Source organism: Pongo pygmaeus, chromosome 9 (assembly GCF_028885625.2).
Source record: "Pongo pygmaeus isolate AG05252 chromosome 9, NHGRI_mPonPyg2-v2.0_pri, whole genome shotgun sequence".
NCBI lineage: Eukaryota > Metazoa > Chordata > Mammalia > Primates > Hominidae > Pongo > Pongo pygmaeus.
In genome coordinates this window covers 94,610,411-94,632,185 of record NC_072382.2, presented here as the reverse complement: position 1 = coordinate 94,632,185, position 21,775 = coordinate 94,610,411, and the positions used below count along the sequence as shown (strand labels likewise).

At 35.9% G+C, this 21,775-nt stretch overlaps 1 protein-coding gene across 3 annotated transcripts in view; it reads left to right on the top strand.

Annotated features, from left to right (window-relative positions):
* Positions 1-21,775, top strand: part of SLC36A4 (solute carrier family 36 member 4) — a 55,154-nt gene that overhangs the window by 14,311 nt on the left and 19,068 nt on the right. For 2 of the 3 annotated variants that reach the window (XM_054439294.2, XM_063671325.1), the window contains exons 4-8: positions 1,060-1,148; positions 2,160-2,255; positions 3,056-3,140; positions 15,533-15,760; positions 17,767-17,865. In XM_054439294.2, the coding sequence (XP_054295269.2) occupies positions 1,060-1,148; positions 2,160-2,255; positions 3,056-3,140; positions 15,533-15,760; positions 17,767-17,865 (597 nt within the window). The remainder of the gene's footprint in view (positions 1-1,059; positions 1,149-2,159; positions 2,256-3,055; positions 3,141-15,532; positions 15,761-17,766; positions 17,866-21,775) is intronic. The other variant, XM_054439295.2, reaches the window with a different exon arrangement.

The following is a 21,775-nucleotide window of genomic DNA, read 5'->3' as shown; positions in this document are numbered from 1 at the left end:
ACTCTGGGAGGCCGAGGTGGGCGGATCACGAGGTCAGGAGATTGAGACCATCCTGGCTAACACGGTGAAACCCCATCTCTACTAAAAAATACAAAAAATTAGCTGGGCGTGGTGGCAGATGCCTGTAGTCCCAGCTACTCGGGAAGCTGAGGCAGGAGAATGGCGTGAACCCAGGAGGTGGAGTTTGCATTGAGCTGAGATCGCGCCACTGTACTCCAGCCTGGGTGACAGAGCAAGACTCTGTCTCAAGAAAAAAAAAAAAAAAAAGACAAGTAATAACAATAACTTTTAAAAACCAATATGTAAAGCATTGTTAGAGGCAGTTATTGTAATTATTGTAATTACAGAGAACCTTGATAGGGGAGAAACCCATTTATGAGGTAATAAAATAATATTTAACTTTTTTGAATAGACCACTTTCTAGAAACAGTTTTAACTATCTCTGCATTTGACTGTTTTGTTGCCCTAATTTAGATGATAAAAACTTTTGATTATAAAAATAAACTTTGGCAATGTTTTGGTTGTATCTTGGTAATTACTAGCATTGCTTTAATTTTAGTAAATAAATATTTAAAATATTTTATTTACTACTTTTTGAAATAATTATTTTCTAAGCATAGTTTCTGACACATAGTAAGTACCCAAGAAGCAGTCTGTAGAAGAAATAAATTGCTCACGGTCTCCGTTTATATTGTGCTTTTTAGGGATTTAGATAATGATGCATGGTTGCATATAATTATAATGGTGGGTCACTGATAGTTGTAGACTTGCCATCTGATGTTAAATATGATCTTGTGTTCTATCCTACTTTGTTATCTATACTCCATATTCGTAGGTTTGAGTAGCTAAGTTGATAAGATGGAATTATGCATGGTTGTCTTAAATATTACTTGAAATTCCTTCTGCATCAAGTTTATTAGTTTTTCCTTATGCAGTGACTAATCATTTTGCTCAACAAATATTTATTCACTGCATGTGAATAATCCATTGATTCATTGCTTATAAGATTACTCAATTTCTGTTAAATATTTAAACCTTATAAATTTTTTTTCCCCACAGCTTGGACCAATCAGCCTTGTATTTATAGGAATTATTTCTGTTCACTGTATGCACATATTGGTACGTTGCAGTCACTTTCTATGTCTGAGGTAAATGTGGATTTGTTAAGCCTATTTATTTTCAAGCTATCTTATTTAGAGCATCAGCTAGTCTTATATTCTACTGTGCTTTGTATTTCCTTTAAGCTCTTATATAGATACATCTAAGGTAATGAATATAGAAGAGGGTAGCATAATTTAAATCTGGTTAGAATCTATTTATTTTTAAAAGGTAGCCTTATTAGTGAAATAGTATGGTTTCTCTTAGTATAAATGGAAAAAATTAGAAAAGATACATAGAGGTAATGGAGACAGTGGTGTGATTTTTAGCTATAGCATAATGGTCTTCAATGTGTTAGTAATTCTGTTTTGATTATAATGCCTTTGGTGCTCTCTGCTGATGTATGGGTTAGTAGATAGTCAACAACACAATATTATTTTTCTTTATTTTTGTATCATGAAATACTTCTACTGGACAGTAGACCGTATGTATTCTAGTAGCCTAATATCGTCTTGACTCTTTTTTGTTGTTGTTATATACTCTTAAAACTTTGGGCAAATCATTTATGAGCTTTATATAACAATGTATACTTGGGGAAAAAAAAGAGAGAGAGAATGGAGAAATAATACCTACCTCATGGGAAGATTAAATGAGATAGTTTATGTGAAAATGTATTGTGCAGTCTTGCACAGATGTATTATTAAATAATGCTGTTCTAAGAATGGAATAATTTAGACATGAATAATGTAGTTGATGTTTTAGGCATTTGAAATATTTAAATTAATAAACTACAAATATCAATTATATGAGTTCTGCACTTACATAAACTTTAGCAGTAGATAAAATTAATATACTGGTAAAAAGGACAGATTTAAACATTTAAAACTTTATGAGGCATGCTTTAGAAGTATGCAGATCTTGACATTTTGATAACTCATTTGTCAGTTCATAGCCTTGCATTTATTAATTCCCATTTATTTTATGTTTATTTGAAGAGGTGGTTTTATGGACCACCTTAAAATTTTTCTTTTTTCCTTTGTATGTATGTCATTAAATTACAGGTTTAAAAAGTCAACATTAGGTTATAGTGACACTGTGAGCTTTGCTATGGAAGTGAGTCCTTGGAGTTGTCTTCAGAAGCAAGCAGCATGGGGGCGGTAAGTACTTACTCTGCTATTAATATATGATTGTTAAAATTATATTAATTTTAAGTATTTTAACCTAACAATATATATAAATAAAAATATGGTAAAGTTGGGGAATAAACTTATGTAACCCTTAAACAGACTTGGGTTCTAATCTCAACTTGACCATTTTTCAGCTTTCTGACCTTGATCAAATTATTTATCATTGTGGTTTGTTTTTCTCACTATGAAATGAGTTTACAGTAATACCCATTTCACAGGATCATTATGGTAGATGAAGTAAAATGATATTTATAAAGCATGACCTGGTCAAATGATGACATAATCGTGTTCATTAATTTTTTAAATAAAGGAAAACAAGAAAAATGTTGCAGTCTCATTATTTCAAATAAAGTTGTAGTATTTGTATGCTTATCTGAGGTATGGCTATGTTTTAGCATAACCTTATTTTATTGTCCTGTTACTTAAATGTAACTTTATTATTGGTGGCTCTGGCTAATCAAAGTCAGATGAATACAGGACTAGAAAAATAAGGAAGCATAAGCAGTCAGCAAAGTGCTACCTGTTGTACAGATGACATATGAGATGGGAATTAAAAGAACAGTGTTAGTAGAGTAGTTTATAGTTAAGTGCGGCCTTTCTGGAGATTTTTCAGGAAGTTAGATTTGGTATGAACTGCTCAGAGTTCCTGATATGCTGAGTAGGAAAATATATGCTATAATAAAATGTTTTAAAACTCTTGAAAAGAGAAATAAAATATATTGACATTTCAGTAGCTCTCATGGATACTCATTTGTGGTATCTTTTTTCAGGAGTGTGGTTGACTTTTTTCTGGTGATAACACAGCTGGGATTCTGTAGTGTTTATATTGTCTTCTTAGCTGAAAATGTGAAACAAGTGAGTATTTTTCTCCAGTTAGTGAAATCATTTTCTTCTAAAGCCCTAGTTATGGCTTCATATTTCTTCTGTGGAAGCCATGGTTGAATTTGAAAATGTGTTTCTTTCATAAATGATCTTCCTTTATAGATTTTCCTTTAGTCTTTTTTCTTGCAAGTTGGATTTCTGCTGTAATTGTTGATTTTACTGTTTTGCTATAATACTGATAATGCTTGTTTTTTCAGATCAGAATATGACATAATTTACTGATTCTTAGCTACTTGAAACTTAGATCTCAAAAGTATATACATAGATGCTTTGGAAGCATATTCTTTACATTGACATTCTATAAAGAACTGTATAAGGCTTTAGCCAGTAGCCTAAAAAATCAAGTAAAAATAGTGAGCATTCATTATTAAAATCCAGTAATTATAGCCATTGTGTAAAAAGATACTGTGTCCAAAAATGAACAGTTTTCTGTAGTTCTTTGAGAAACTTTCTCATATTATGAAGGTTTGCTTTAAGAAGAAGTGGTTTGCAGTCTTGGAAGAGATTGACAGTGTATTTGGACAAATATGGAAAGCAATGAAATAAAAACTCCCTCCATCAAAACAATACTATAAAGCACGTTTATGACTGGTATCATTATTCCTACATTATCCCCTGCTTTTCTTTAATCATTATTTTAATCAATAACATTTATTAATTATCCACATGTCCATGGTACAGTAAACATTTTACATAGTAATATATAGGATTGTCTTGTAGATATTTTTATGCAAAATGATGAAGTGAGTATGTTTTCTAAAGAACCTATGTGTAGTTTGTTGTGCATTTGTGTGTATTTGAGTCTCTTTTCTAAGTATAGACTATGCTTCATTTCACTGAGAATTGGCAAACTGTTTCTATAGAGGGCCAGTTAATAAGTATTTTCTGCTTTGCAGGCCATATGGTCTCTGTTGTAACTACTGAGTTCAGCCATAGGCAACAATATGTAAACAAATAGATACGGCTGTATTTAGGGAAAATTTTATTTGCAATAATAGGTGGTCTGCAGACCATAGTTTTTTAACCCCTGATTTAGACTATCCCTGCATGCTATATTTGAGCCATTCACTTAACATTTTTAGTGTTGGAAGAAGTCATTGGGTCAAACCCTCTTTTATAAAACAGTTCATAGTTAGTTAGGAATTAGGGCTTGGATTTCTGGTCAGTTTTCTTTCCAGTGTACCATGTCTCAGCATCTAGAAAAGTTTTGTTTATATCTGAAACCTTAAATGGCTGGAAACTTAAATGTCACCTGTTCTGTGAAACCTTTCTTAACTGTTCCTTCCATGCCTTCCTTTTCTTTATCTCTAGCCAGAATTTATTGGTTTTTCTCCTGGCTTCTGTATAACTTTTTAAAATAGCCTTGATCATGCTGTACTGAAGTTAATTTACAAGTTATTTTTCACCACTAGACAGCAAGCCCCATGAAGGAAGGGACTCCCATATCCCTTGTGTTCATCACTGTAAACTAGCATCTAAGAGTGCCTGGCTTATCAGTACCCAGTATGGTTATTGGCTCTGAAGGAAAATAAACTCACTGGACTGGGAGAGATCATACCTTTTTCATGTCTTTATTTCTCAGACCTAGTACTGCACCTGGTTGATAGCACAAGTGTCAGTAAAACTTTCTGGACTGAAAGGGTTTAATCCTTTTGTTTGATTTCCGCATTGATGGTCTCTGCCACTTTCCTTGCTCCCATCCTGTGCAAACACCCATTTTTCCCATTTTCTCTGTGAACTCTTCTCTTTCAGCCTCTACATGATTGTTTTAGCTTGGTTTCTCACTTTCACAGCCATTTTCCTATGTCTATAAAAGGAATGGTAACCTTAGGATTTTCAAGGTAAACAATCATATCATCAACAAACAGGGACAGTTTGACTTCCTCTTTACCAATTTGGATGCCCTTTATTTCTTTCTCTTGTCTGATTGCTCTGGCTAGGACTTCCAGTACTGTATTGAAGAGGAGTGGTGAGAGTGGGCATCCTTGTCTTGCTCCAGTTCTCAGAGGGAATGCTTTAAACTTTTCCCCATTCAGTATTATGTTGGCTGTGGGTTTGTCATAGATGGCTTTTATTACATTACGGTGTGTCCCGTGACTGATAAAATAATTCAGCAAAGTTTCCAGATACAGGATTAATGTACACAAATGAGTAGCTCTTATACACCAACAGTGACCAAGTGGAGAATCAAATCAAGAACTTAACCCCATTTCCTTTTACAAAAGTTGCAAAAAAAATTAAACTACTCACCGGTTCCAAGATGGCTGAATACGAACAGCTCCAGTCTACAGCTCCCAGCTTGAGCGACGCAGAAGACGGGTGATTTTTGCATTTCCAACTGAGGTACTGGGTTCATCTCACTGCGACTTGTTGGACAGTGGGTGCAGCCCATTGGAGTGTGAGCCAAAGCAGGGCAGGGCATCATCTCACCAAGGAAGCACAAGGTGTTGGGGAATTCCCTTTCCTAGCCAAGGGAAGCCATGACAGATGGTACCTGGAAAATTGGGACACTCCCACCCTAATACTGCGCTTTTCCAATGGTCTTAGCAAATGGCACACCAGGAGATTATATGCTGCACCTGGCTTAGAGGGTCCCACACCAACAAAGCCTCCCTCACTGCTAGCACGGTGGGCTAGCAGTGCTCACTAGCACAGCAGTCTGAGGTCTAACTGCAAGGAGGCAGCGAGGCTGGGGGAGGGGCATCCGCCGTTGCTTTGGCTTGAGTAGGTAAACAAAGTGGCCGGGAAGCTCGAACTGGGTGGAGCCCACCGCAGCTCAAGGAGGCCTGTCTGCCTCTGTAGACTCCACCTCTGGGGGCAGGGCATAGCTAAACAAAAGGCAGCAGAAACTTCTGCAGACTTAAACGTCCCCGTCTGACAGCTTTGAAGAGAACAGTGGTTCTCTGAGTGCAGAGTTTGAGATCTGAGAACGGACAGACTGCCTCCTCAAGTGGGTCCCTGATCCCCGAGTAGCCTAACTGGGAGACGCCTCCTAGTAGGAGCCGACTGATATCTCATACAGCCGGGTGCCCCTCTGAGATGAAGCTTCCAGAGGAAGGATCAGGCAGCAACATTTGCCGTTCTGCAATATTAGCTGTTCTGCAGCCTCTGCTGGTGATACCCAGGCAAACAGCGTCTGGAGTGGACCTCCAGCAAACTCCAACAGACTTGCAGCTGAGGGTACTGACTGTCAGAAGAAAAACTAGCGAACAGAAAGGACATCCACAACAAAACCCCATCTGTACATTACCATCATCAAAGACCAAAGGAACGCAGCTCCTCGCCAGCAACGGAACAAAGCTGGACAGAGAATGACTTTGACGAGTTGAGAGCAGAAGGCTTCAGACGATCGGTAATAACAAACTTCTTCAAGCTAAAGGAGGATGTTCGAACCCTTCGCAGAAAAGCTAAAAACCTTGAAAAAAGATTAGACCAATGGCTAACTGGAATAAATAGCGAAGAGAAGACCTTAAATGACCTGATGGAGCTGAAGACCATGGCATGGGAACTACATGACACATGCACAAGCTTCAGTAGCTGATTCGATCAAGTGGAAGAAAGGGTATCAGTGATTGAAGATCAAATGAATGAAATGAAGTGAAAAGTTTAGAGAAAAAAGAGTAAAAAGAAACGAACAAAGCCTCCAAGAAATATGGTACTATGTGAAAAGACCAAATCTACATCTGATTGGTGTACCTGAAAGTGATGGGGAGAATGGAACCAAGTTGGAAAACACTCTGCAGGATATTATCCAGGAGAACTTCCCCAACCTACCAAGGCAGGCCAACATTCAAATTCAGGAAATACAGAGAACGCCACAAAGATACACCTCGAGAAGAGCGACTCCAAGACACATAATTGTCAGATTCACCAAAGTTGAAATGAAGTGAAAACGTATTAAGGGCAGCCAGAGAGAAAGGTCGGGTTACCCGCAAAGGGAAGCCCATCAGACTAACAGCGGATCTCTCGGCAGAAACTCTACAAGCCAGGAGAGAGTGGGGTCCAATATTCAACATTCTTAAAGAAAAGAATTTTCATCCCAGAATTTCATATCCAGCCAAACTAAGCTTCATAAGTGAAGGAGAAATAAAATCCTTTACAGACAAGCAGATGCTGAGAGATTGTGTCACCACCAGGTCACCAGAGAAATGCAAATCAAAACCACAGTGAGTTCAGAAGGAATAGTAGCAGCTCCTCTTTGTACCTCTGAGACGTATCTCAAAATAGTAAGAGCTATTTATGACAAACCCACAGCCAATATCATACTGAATGGGCCAAAACTGGAAGCATTCCCTTTGAAAACTGCCACAAGATGGCCTCTCTCACCACTCCTATTCAACAAAGTGTTGGAAGTTCTGGCCAGGGCAATCAGGCAGGAGAAAGAAATAAAGGGTATTCAATTAGGAAAAGAAGAAGTCAAATTGTCCCTGTTTGCAGATGATATGATTGTATATTTAGAAAACCCCATCGTCTCAGGCCAAAATCTCTGTAAGCTGATAAGCAACTTCAGCAAAGTCTCATGATACAAAATCAATGTGCAAAAATCACAAGCATTCCTATACACCAATAACAGACAAACAGAGAGCCAAATCATGAGTGAACTCCCATTCACAATTGCTTCAAAGACAATAGAATACCTAGGAATCCAACTTACAAGGGATATGAAGGACCTCTTCGAGGAGAACTACAAAGCACTGCTCAACAAAATAAAAGAGGACACAAACAAATGGAAGAACATTCCATGCTCATGGATAGGAAGAATCAATATCATGAAAATGGCCATACTGCCCAAGGTAATTTATAGATTCAATGCCATCCCCATCAAGCTACCAATGACTTCCTTCACAGAATTGGAAAAAACTACTTTAAAGTTCATATGGAACCAAAAAAGAGCCTGCATTGCCAAGACAATCCTAAGCCAAAAGAACAAAGCTGGAGGCATCACACTACCTGACTTCAAATTATACTACAAGGCTACAGTAACCAAAACAGCATGGTACTGGTACCAAAACAGAGATATAGACCAGTGGAACAGAACAGAGCCATCAGAAATAATACCACACATTTACAACCATCTGATCTTTAACAAACCTGACAAAAACAAGCAATGGGGAAAGGATTCCCTGTTTAATAAATGGTGCTGGGAAAACTGGCTAGCCATATGTAGAAAGCTCAAACAGGATCTCTTCCTTACACCTTATACAAAAATTAATTCAAGATGGATTAAAGACTTAAATGTTAGACCTAAAACCATAAAAACCCTAGAAGAAAATCTAGGCAATACTATTCAGGATATAAGCATTGGCAAGGACTTCACGACTAAAACACCAAAAGCAATGGCAACAAAAGCCAAAATTGACAAATGGGATCTAATTAAACTAAAGAGCTTCTGCACAGCAAAAGAAACTACCATCAGAGTGAACAGGCAACCTACAGAATGGGAGAAAGTTTTTATAATCTACCCTTCTGAGAAAGGGCTAATATCCATAATCTACAAAGAACTTAAACAAATTTACAAGAAAAAAATCAAACAACCCCATCAGAAAGCAGGCGAAGGATATGAACAGACATTTCTCAAAAGAAGACATTTATGCAGCCAACAGACACATGAAATGATGCTCATCATCACTGGCCATCAGAGAAATGCAAATCAAAACCACAATGAGATACCATCTCACACCACTTAGAATGGTGATCATTAAAGTCAGGAAACAACAGGTGCGGAGAGGATGTGGAGAAACAGGAACACTTTTACACTGTTGGTGGGACTGTAAGCCAGTTCAACCATTGTGGAAGACAGTGTGGTGATTCCTAAAGGATCTAGAACTAGAAATACCATTTGATCCAGCCATCCCATTACTGGGTATACACCCAAAGCATTATAAATCATGCTGCTATAAAGACACATGCACACGTATGTTTATTGTGGCACTATTCACAATAGCAAAGACTTGGAACCCACCCTAATGTCCATCAATGATAGACTAGATTAAGAAAATGTGGCACTTATACACCGTGGAATACTATGCAGCCATAAAAAATGATGAGTTAATGTCCTTTGTAGGGACATGGATGAAGCTGGAAACCATCATTCTCAGCAAACTGTCACAAGGACAGAAAACCAAACACTGCATGTTCTCACTCATAGGTGGGAATTGAACAGTGAGAACACTTGGACACAGGGTGGGGAACATCACACACCAGGGCCTGTTTCATCGGGTGGGAGGACAGGGGGAGGGATAGCATTAGGAGATACACTTAATGTAAATGACGAGTTAATGGGTGCAGCACACCAACATGGCACATGTATACATATGTAACAAACCTGCACATTGTGCACATGTACCCTAGAACTTAAAGTATAATAAAAAAAAACCCAAAAAACGAAGCAAAACGAAAAACCTGCAAACACACAGGATAGCACCTGACACAGTTATCACTCTCCAGGTATTTGTTGTTCCAACCTCTCCCCCTCAGTCTGAGCTAACCTATGAGGAACAATAAAATAATGTACAATAAAAATTGTAATTTAAGCAAAAAAAAAATTAAACTACTTAGGAATATACCTAACCAAAGAGTCGAAAGACCTCTACAAGGAAAACTACAAAACACTGCTGAAATAAATCATAGAAAACAAAAACAAATGGAAGCACACCCCATATATATGGATGGGTAGAATCAATATTGTGAAAATGACCATACTGCCAAAAGCAGTCTACAAATTCAGCACAATCCCCATCAAAATACCACCATCATTCTTCACAGAGTTAGAACAAACAATTCTAAAATTCATATGGAACTAAAAAAGAGCCCGCATAGCCAAAGCAAGACTAAGCAAAAATAACAAATCTGGAGGCAGCATACTACCTGATTTCAAGCTACACTATAAAGCCATAGTCACCAAAAGAGTGTGGTACTGGTATAAAAATAGGCAAATAGACCAATGGAACAGAATAGAGAACCCCAAAATAAAGCCAAATACTTATAGCCAACTGATCTTCGGCAAAGCAAACAAAAACAAAAAGTGGGGAAAGGACACCCTTATCAACAAATGGTGCTGGGATAATTGGCTAGCCACATATAGGAGAATGAAACTGGATCGTCATCTGTCACCTTGTACAAAAATCAACTCAAGATGGATTAAGGACTTAAGACCTGAAACTATAAAAATTCTAGAAGATAACATTGGAAAAACCCTTCTAAACATTGGCTTAGGCAAGGATTTCATGACCAAAAACCCAAAAGCAAATGCAATAAAAACAAAGATAAATAGGTGGGACCTAATTAAACGAAAGAGCTTTTGCACAGCAAAAGGAACAGTCAGGAAACAGACAACCCACAGAGTGGGAGAGAATCTTCACAATCTATACATCTGACAAAGGACTAATATCCAGAATCTACAATGAATGCAAACAAATCAGGAAGAAAATAACAAACAGCCCTATCAAAAACTGGGCTAAGGACATGAATAGACAGTTCTCAAAAGAAGATATACAGATGGCCAACAAACATGAAAAAATGTTCAATATCACGAATGATCAGGGAAATGCAAATCAAAACCACAATGTGATACTACCTTACCCCTGCAAGAATGGCCATAATCAAAAAATCAAAGAACAGTAGATGTTTGTGTGGATGCAGTGATCAGCAAACACTTCTACAGTGTTGGTGGGAATGTAAACTAGTACAGTCGCTATGGAAAACAGTGTGGAGATTTCTTAAAGAACTAAAAGTAGAACTACCATTTGATCCAGCATTCCCACTACTGGGTATCTACCCAGAGGAAAAGAAGTCATTATTCGAAAAAGGTAGTTGCACGTGCATGTTTATAGCAGCACAATTCACAATTGCAAAATTGTGGAAGCAACTCAAATGCCCATCAATCAATGAGTGGATAAAGAAACTGTGATATGTATATGTATCTCATATATATGATAGAGTACTACTCAGCCATAAAAAGGAATGAATTAACAATGACCTGGATGAGATTGGAGACTGTTATTCTAAGTGAAGTAACTCAGGAATGGAAAACCAAACATTGAATGTTCTCACTGATATGTGGGAGCTAAGCTATGAGGACACAAAGGCATAACAATGATACAGTGGACTTTGGGGACTTGGGGGGAAGAGTGGGAGGGGACAAGGGATAAAAGACAACAAATATGGTGCAGTGTATACTGCTTCGTTGATGGGTGCACCAGGATCTCACAGATCACCACTAAAGAACTTACTCATGTAACTAAATACCACCTGTACCCCAATAATTTATGGAAAAATAAAATAATAAAATGTTTTTAAAAAAGGGAATGGTGTCAAGAGATTAGTGTTGTAACTGCTGACCGTTTTAGCCAGCCTGTAGTTTTTCTTTCTACCCTCATTTTATTTTTTTTTTCAAAATATCCTACTTTTAAACTATTTCTTCTAACTTTTACTAGATATTTGCAAATAATTAAGTTCTTATACACATTTTCTGGCAGAAAAATCTGTAATCTAAACGATCAGACACAGGTGTTCCCTCATATGTATTGTGATTACAGAATAGAGTGAAAGGTCTTACTTAGCGAGAGCAAGTAGCCATGGGAGTTGTAGAGGACATAGAAAAGAGTAACAGTAATTAGAGTTAATTAGAGTCCTGTTTATATTGTTTATCAAAATAAAGCATCAGTCCTTCCATTAGCATTACTTGTTATAGATGATGTCCTTTTGATTTTACAAATATTTAATTCTATAAATTGCATATTCCTAGGACTCCTAACTCCATTAAGAGGCTTTTTATTAACAAGAACTGATAAGACATACCATCTTACCAGTTATTTATATATAATGTGACAGAAATTATGCCTTTCTAGGGTTGTGCAACATGGTAGTACTGTATCTTTTTGAATACCTATCTTCTCAAGGAGTTACAAGCTCTATTTGAATTTAAGAATAATGTTAATAATGCCTTATGATTTTATATTTACAAACCATGATATACATTATTTAATCTTTATAACTACTCTGTAAAGTAAGTACTATGCTCATTTTATGAATGAGAAAGCAGTCTCACAAAACATGAGTAGTGTGCCCTAAGTCATATGGAATTAGGTTGAAACCTAGATCTCTCACATCCGATATGTTAATTGTTCATCACCCCACGGGACATTGTCTTGTTGGATTTTAGTTGTGAGTGTGTTTGTGTGACATAAAGAGTAGATAAGGTGGATAAAATTAATGCTTATAAGCTTGGAATTGGTGACTTTCTCCTATGAAATATTATCAGATGCTTCTGAGGTTGAATGGAAAAGTTCAACTTTGCACATGTCCTAAGAAGATCAGGTAGAAAAAGTGATTCTCTGGAGGTAAGGAGAATGCCTGCTGTAGATAGAAAGGTAAAAGCCCTTTTGAATCATAAAGAGTAACATGGAAAAAAAAAAGGCAGTCAGGCTTGAGAAAGTAGTTGAGATGGTCACTGAAGCAGCATGCAATCAGAGATTTTCACTCTCTACAGAGGTGTTCTTTTACATTTGATAGCATTATACAATAGTAGACACACTAGTTGATTAAACCTTACCAATTGCTACTTACTGTTATAGTTAAAAACCATAGGATTGTTACCCTCCCCTTAGTCTACATGAAATTGAAATGTATTTTATTAACCCCCAAAATTAAGGGTTTAGTTGCCACACAAATGTAGAAACCTGCTATGTAACTGCCACATGACTATTCTTGGTCCCGTTAAGTCTTTATGTACAATCAGTAGGGGATAAAGAATCCTAGTGCTTCTGATGAGTCTAGTCCTTAGTGGTTACAGTTGTTCCTCTCTGTTCTTACTGTAAGATACTCTAGAAAATCTCATACAGATAAAATAGTGGTATGTAGGCATGGAGAATGGGAAGGAATACAGTATTACAAATAAAAAATGTAGCAATATCAAAGATCATTGATTGTAGAATCAGAAGATAGGAGTTCAAATCTCTGCTTTCTCAGTTTTAACTCACATATTGGGCAAACCTTGCTTATCCCTGGTCTAGCATCAGTTTCCTTATTTGTAAAATGGGAATAGTAACAAAATATCCCCTTGTTTCTCATAAACTTATTGTGAGGCTGAGCTGACAAAAGGTTTATGAAAGCCTTTGTAAAATGTAAAAGTTATACAAATGTAGGGTACTATAACTTTAATTCTGCATTTGGCTTTACTGACGAACATAATCTGCCATTGGAATTTTAATTGTTAAATTACAGAATCATTGAAAAGTTAATAAGTAGTGGATTTTAGTAAATTTGAGCTCAAATGGAAACAACTGAATTTAGTAATTTTATTTTATAATGTTTATTTCAGTGTTTTACATTTTGGTAAACATGTGAGATCATAGGAAGTCCTATTAGATAGCCAATCTCTGTCTCTAGAGGGCACCAAAGGACTCAAATGTTTACCTGAATCTTGCTCTAGGTATGTATCTACATTTTTATTTTATTTTATTTTTCAATCCTCAGAATTTTTATAACCACTTTTCTGCCAAAAGTGCTAAAATACTATGTTTGTGATAGAATTAATTTTAAATTCCCAAGCACCTAATAATAATTAAAACAGCCCTTTAAAATATTGGTTATATTACTGCGTTTCTCTTGCCAGTTATCCTTGTTAGAGCTTTACTTTGATCATTATCTAATCTAATTATTGGAGATACTGCTTTCATGAGAAGTATTTGGCTCTAATTTAGTTACTAGAATGTTAAATCAACAATCAAATACGTTTGTAAAAACCAAGGAATGTAAATCCCCAATTTTGTTTTTATTTCAGATTATAGAAAATAAAATGTAAAGTTTTGATGGTCAGTTACAACATAGTCATGAGCTGTGCATTTCTTAAATGGTGCAACTTGAGAGTCTATTAGTCCAGTATGAGTTATAAATTGGCTGTATAGGGCAAAAATCTAATAGATATATTCTCTACAGTCTAAGATGATGTGTACATTTATACTGACACTAAACATTGCTTATGGTAGATTATACATGTAAGACTAAAGTAGAAAAAACACTTAAATTGTTACATCAGAAATGTGTTTTAATCTTCTGATTTGTTGGCCTCTTAATTACTACATTTAGAGAGAGATATGTAAGAGTGGAGGCCAGGTGGCCACTTGGGCAGGGCCCTCCTTTCTGGGTTGCAGTATTTTGGTCAGGCTAATTCTAGAGTCACAGGCTTAGGTTTGAATCCTAGAACCACCACTTACTGGCTTGATATTATGCAAGGTTTAAAAAATATATTTCTCTAAGCCTCAGGTTCCTCAACTATAAATTGGGATTAATATTACCATCTACTTTAGAGAGTCATTTTGAGGATTAAGTGAGATGTTGTATATAAAGCATGTAGTTCAGTACCTGATACAAAGAAATTACTCAAAAAACACTAGCTATTATTATTACAAGGTCTTAAGAATTTTTAGAGTGTGTGTATCCAGAGACTCGACAATATTGATGTGTTTGAAGGAGGGTACACTGTTTTGGGGCAAATAAGTTTTCACTGGTATTCTAGTTATAGTATTATCTGCCTCTGCTATAAATTTTTAAGACTGTTTCTAAAGTCCTCTATAATTTCATTTCTATTTTAGTAAGTAGTGTTATGTGATTAATTGGATCAGAGATAGTTTTTAATATATGGAGACTGTAAATCATATTTGTAAATCATACTTGTTTTGAAATCTGAAAATTGGGTTATAGGAATGGCTGAATAAGTTTTAATATAAGGTTGATTTATCTTGTGAAGGTTTTTGCTCTAGCACAAATTTATGTACTGTCTACCATATTGCTATGCATGAATGTAGTGGATTTTTAATAAATATTTATTGATAGTGATGATAATTTATAAATAATTGCTTTATAAGAGTTTTAAGGTTAGGCTATAATTTTAAAATTTTGCTCTGACTATATTTCTAAGAGATCATTGGAGCTTGTTTCCTATCTGAAGAAAATAAGCTAGAGGAGACTACTCAGTGGCCATCCTAGGCAAGCATGGTCCCAAATTTGATGATCTCAAAAAGAGATTCTTGAGCCTTTCGAGGTACCATGAACATGATAGTCACAAAGCTTCAGAATACATCAGCAAATCTATCATTATAATTTTCTAATGAACTTTATATTTACAGTATGATAAAAGAAATTACCTTTCAAGATTATCTTACGTCAGTTATCCTTACATTTGATACATATGTTTCTAGGAAACCAGAGTATCTTGAAAAAATGTAAATGTAAATATTTTAAAATATATCATAGGAATTTATTGTAGAGTATATGTGTTGTGATTTTCTTTGTACATGTGTTTTATGATTGTAAGTTGATGGAAGTTTTTCCCCCTTCTTTATTCTCCTGGTAATCCTATATAGGTTCATGAAGGATTCCTGGAGAGTAAAGTGTTTATTTCGAATAGTACCAATTCATCAAATCCATGTGAGAGAAGAAGTGTTGACCTAAGGATATATATGCTTTGCTTTCTTCCATTTATAATTCTTTTGGTCTTCATTCGTGAACTAAAGAATCTATTTGTACTTTCATTCCTTGCCAACGTTTCCATGGCTGTCAGTCTTGTGATAATTTACCAGTATGTTGTCAGGGTAAGTATAAAAAGTTTTTAACTAAGTTCTTATCTTTCTTATGTAAGTAAAATTCTGTTTACTGTGGAGGTAAAAGTAATGATATGCAAAGACCCCTACTTCATATGTGGCACACAGTGTACAATCAGTAAATGTTGGTTTCTTTTAGGGGGATGCTGCTGAGTTAGAAAAGTATATGACATAGAGATTAAACAGACTTTGTGGTCAGATCTTGAATCTTGGTAAATATGCTTCTGGGCTTTGTGACAGTGCTTCAGAAGGTAGTAATACCTACCCTATTAGAGTTATGAGATTTAGGATTGTGTTCTTAGTACAGTGCCAAACATGAAACCAGGTACTCATTAAATGTATTATTCTTTAAAATTTGAGCCAATCACAAGAGATGCATATTATGTGTGTGTGTGTGTGTGTGTGTATATATATATATATATGCAATTCTATAATTTCCTTTCACTTCTGAACTTTTATTTGCTGCCACTGCTTCAATCCACTGCCACTACACTAGTCTGTAATCCCTTTATCTGAAGTATATGCAATAACATCAACTGATTTCATTGTCCATAGTCTGGGAATTCTTAACCCAGTTTCCTTAAAATAATCTATTGATGGGATTCAGGGATTCTTCAAATCCCTTAAAATAGTTTGCAAGATTTAGTATTTCTGTATGTATGTATGTATGTGTTTTGCTGTTAAGCAGTTGTATAGCTTTCATCTTGCAAAGGTGTCAAAGACACAAAAAAGGTCGAGAATCCCTGTTCCAGTCACTCCTGATCTAATTAATCTTATATATTATTTCCAAGGTAATTGTTGTAAAATCTTCATTAGCAATTTATTAAAAATTCTTATTATGGATCTGTGTTTCATTTCCCTCCTCTTTGAATTTCAAAAGCTGTAGTTCCTCTTATAGCACTGAGTGGGAGGAAACAGACAGGAAGTTCATATAGGCTTTCAGGAGTTCATGACCCCTTAGCTAAACATGTAAGATTCAGTTAAGCGGAAAAGGAGGTTCCCAAAATAGAAGGAACAGCATGAGCTGCTGTTTGGAGAAGTGAAATAGCATCCTGCTTGCCTTAAATAATAGTTTAGTATTGAATGAGCCAAACATTGTAATACCCTTTCATTCTAAACCCAGTATATGGTTTTAGACATGTATCACCAGTATATCACACAATTCTATCTATGCTTCAGATGTTCTAGACCTCTCTATTCCCCAAATTATCCTAGAGCTTTCACACTTCAGTTGCTTTGTTCATTCTTTTTACTTGGCCTTGAATTCTGCTTCCAATCAGGCAAAGCAGAGAATGTAAGATGGTGAGAAGAGTAGGGACCAGACTTGGGGTATCTGGAAGAAGTGGCCATTTAGAGCCAATGTGTACTTTGTCCAGATGGTGAGATTTGGAATAAGCCTGTGAGTCAGGACCAAGCAATCAAAGCCAGAGTCAGGACATATATATTCAAATAATAAGGGTAATGACAACCATCAAATCAAATAGTAAAAGCACTGAAACAAGAAGGAAACCTGTTTTGGGCAGCAGCAGAGCTATAAGGTAGAAAGCCAGTGTCAGGAACCAGGTATCTTAGAGAACTGAAAGAGCAATGAAAATAGAGTGGAGAATGAATTTCTGTTGGGCACCAGCAGCAGTGGTTGATAACTTGACTATATGGCTCTCAGCTTAGGCCTTGAGTGTGCTTATGTATTTCCTGTTGTGGCAGGAGCCATACCTAGTGTTCACAGCCTGGGACTTGCAGGTGGAAGCAGGTAATCAGGAGCATTTTGCTCAGATGGAATGTATGAGCATGAGGGAAACAATTGCTTTTGGCAGTGAAATCCTAACAGCTTGGCTACATTTAACATAGGATGCTTTAAGTGTTTATTGAAACAATTATTCAATTTTATAACACTTTGCTGTCGTGAAGCTCAAAATTATATGATTTTTCTTTTGTTTTTAAATTATTTAGAATAAGTAAAGATGTAACTGGTCTTCTTTTTTTCTTCCTTTCTTTAGAACATGCCAGATCCCCACAACCTTCCAATAGTGGCTGGTTGGAAGAAATACCCACTCTTTTTTGGTACTGCTGTATTTGCTTTTGAAGGCATAGGAGTGGTAAGAATTTAGTCTTTATTATTATTTTTTAAAATCTTAATTCAACACAATGATTTATATAGCCTACCTATATTTAAAATTGCATATTTTTCTTTTTTATTTCAATTTTCTTTACATGATTTCCAATTTGGTGTGATAGATTAGAATTATAGTTTAGTCCTTCCACTAACAAAGAACTTAATGTTAGACATACCACTTAGGCTCTCTACTTCTCTTTTTCTTTATCTATAAAATGAAGAAATTAGCCAGATCATTTTTAACATTTTATTATGGAAAATTTCAAACCTATACAAAATTTAGAGAGTAGTATAATGAACTCCTATGTAACGTCACCTGGCTTCAAAAATTATTAACTCAAGGCCAGTTTAAAAAAAATCTATATCCCACATACTCAGGCACATCTGAAGCATATTTTATAAATGAGATTATTTGAAGGTAATCAGAATAGTTGCAGAATCACTGCTATATAAAAAGTTGGATGTAAATTCTCCCTATAGTTTTATGAATATAATGTTTGTTTTGAGAAACAGTGTTATAAAGCTCATACCAAGAGAGACTCCAAAGATTCTGAGGATTCTAAGATATTAAATATTTCCATTCAGGTAGCTCCCAGTTTATTTAAAGCCTAACATTTGTAGACTTGGGGAAAATAGAATCTTGCTGTCTGCTTTGCTCCATAGTTTATATTTCATAGTCCGATGATCTGGTATGGGAGCAAAACCATTTGTAAACATCTATTTATATTAACCCCAGACAAAATAGATCTAAAATAAAATTTTATAACATTTTACTTGGGTTTCTGCTCTCTGTGAATTCTCCTTTAGATAATTCTCCCAAATTCTTACAAATTTTCACAGCTACAGTTATTGCTGTTGCAAACGTAACTGCAGATTTTCATGTTTGTCTTTAACTGATGAGCACTAGTTAACTATTGACATTTCCTCTGAATCTCAAATTCAACAATTCCAAAGTCTGACACGTATTTTCTCATCTAAAACCAGCTTTACTTTCTCATTTTCCTTTTTCTTTCTGTTTTATCTTCAGTTGCTTAAGCTTGAAACACTGGAGTGATTCCTTTTACTTTGTCCTTGGTTCCCTGTTTCAATCAATAATTAAGGCATGTTGACGACTCTTTTATATTTCTCAAATTCATTCCATAAAGGAGACTATACATAAAACACCTATAATGCTGCATGACACAGAAGGCCTCAGGAAATGTTCATTTCTTTCTCTTTCTCCCTTGCTGCACTGACACCATTCTTGGCCACTGCCCATATTTCCGGTCTGGATTATCTCCAGGGCATCCAAACTGTTCTCTGCCCTCTTGCTGCTATTAACAGTTCATGTTTCCATATGGAACTGACTGACTTATATGAAAAGTGGAAAAAATACTGGATTTAACATCTCTTAAGAGTTATTGTGAGGATTGCATAAGATGCTGCATGCAGAGCTTTTAGAAAAACAAACAACCCCATCAAAAAGTGGGCGAAGGACATGAACACGCTTCTCAAAAGAAGACATTTATGCAGCCAAAAAACACATGAAAAAATGCTCACCATCACTGGCTATCAGAGAAATGCAAATCAAAACTACAATGAGATACCATCTCACACCAGTTAGAATGGCAATCATTAAAAAGTCAGGAAAAAACAGGTGCTGGAGAGGATGTGGAGAAATAGGAACACTTTTACACTGTTGGTGGGACTGTAAACTAGTTCGACCATTGTGGAAGTCAGTGTGGCGATTCCTCAGGGATCTAGAACTAGAAATACCATTTGACCCAGCCATCCCATTACTGGGTATATACCCAAAGGACTATAAATCATGCTGCTATAAAGACACATGCACACGTATGTTTATTGCGGCACTATTCACAGTAGCAAAGACTTGGAACCAACCCAAATGTCCAACAATGATAGACTGGATTAAGAAAATGTGGCACATATACACCATGGAATACTATGCAGCCATAAAGAATGATGAGTTCATGTCCTTTGTAGGGACATGGATGAAATTGGAAATCATCATTCTCAGTAAACTATCGCAAGAACAAAAAACCAAACACCGCATATTCTCACTCATAGGTGGGAATTGAACAATGAGAACACATGGACACAGGAAGGGGAACATCACACTCTGGGCACTGTTGTGGGGTGGGGGGAGGGGGGAGGGATAGCTTTAGGAGATATACCTAATGCTAAATGACGAGTTAATGGGTGCAGCACACCAGCATGGCACATGTATACATATGTAATTAACCTGCACATTGTGCACATGTACCCTAAAACTTAAAGTATAATAATAATAAAAAAAAAAGAATCATACCTGGCATATCATAAACACTCCAGTAAATACTTGCTATTATTGTTACTTAGGTCTTTCACTGTATAGCCTAATTTTATGGTTACAATCTCTGAAGATTTGCCTTAAAAACTTGGTTTTTCAGTCAGCCTTTTCTTATTTTCTTTAAAGGTTCTTTTTCAATAAAATAAAAATTATTAGTTTTACTGAATTTGACAGACAGTAGATACAGGTGGATAGATGTAAAACCAGTTACAGATATGTGTGTATACATGGGTTAGTATACATGCATATACTTCCTAGTTCTGTCTCCTGAGAGGGGCTGCAAGCAGTGATACCCCAGTATCAACAAGCACACACCCAGATCTTGATTTCTAAATACCAGATCTTCATTTCTGAATACCTTTCTACAAGAGAATCAAAGTTCTTTGGAGAAATGGCTGATTTTAGGGCTGAAGCAAGGAAATGCAAGATGAGGCTAAAGCATCTTGTAGCGTCAGAAGGTAAGAATATGTTCAAGAAACGAAAGAATGGAGGCAAGTCAAAGGGACACAGAAGCCAACCTGATGGAATTTACAATGGCCAAAGGTGGAATAATATGAGTAACAAAACAAATAACAGAATATTGGATTATAATTCAATATTTAAAAAAAATACATAAGGTCATGCTAATATACATACATACATACATACATACATACATACATACATACATACATGAGAATCCTAGAAACCCTCCTCCCTCCAGGCAATATAACTAATCCCCCTCCTACTCCCCAGAGAAGGGGCTGGATTTAGGGACTTGGCTTTCAATAAACAGAGTATGATGAGAGGGAAGAAAAGTAACTGTATAATAGAGAAACCTGGCAAACACTACCTTAACCAAGTGATGAAAATTAACTTCACCAGTGATAAACAATGTTAATAACGTGTGATGAGACAGGCACTTCACCTCTATGTTATCCTTCTCTAAAACCTATAATACCAGTCCAGTCATGAGAAAAACCTCAGAAAAGCCTAAATGGAGGGGCTTTATGTAAAATACCAAACCAGTACTCCTTAAAACTGGCAAGATAATGAACAATAAGCAAAGATAGAGAAATGATCAGACAGGAGGCATGGTGACAAAATGCACTGTGGGTATCCTGGATGGAACTCTGGGACAGAAAAAGGATATTAATGGAAAAACTAATGAAATCCAAATGAAATTTGCAGTTTAGTTAATAGTGATGTACCAATATTGATTTTTAGTTGTTGCAAATGTACTATCGTAATATAAAAAGTTAATGGTAGGAGAAACTGGGTCAGGGGTATATGGGAGATCTCTGTGTTATCTTTGTAACTTTTCTGTAAATCTGAAATTATCCCAAAATAAAAAGGTTATTTAAAAAAAACTAACAGGTTTGCCTGCCAAGAGATGAGTTTAAATCTTTTTAAGAAGTTTAAAGTAGGTGGTATAAATATATAGCAATGGAAGTGTACTTCAACAATTACATGTGTTTTAAAGGAAAAAAATTTGTGTATAGGCTATAAACAACCAATTTGTATGTATAAGAGACACTGTTATTTTTAAATACTTGTATTCCCTTTAAAAACAGTGTTGTATTCT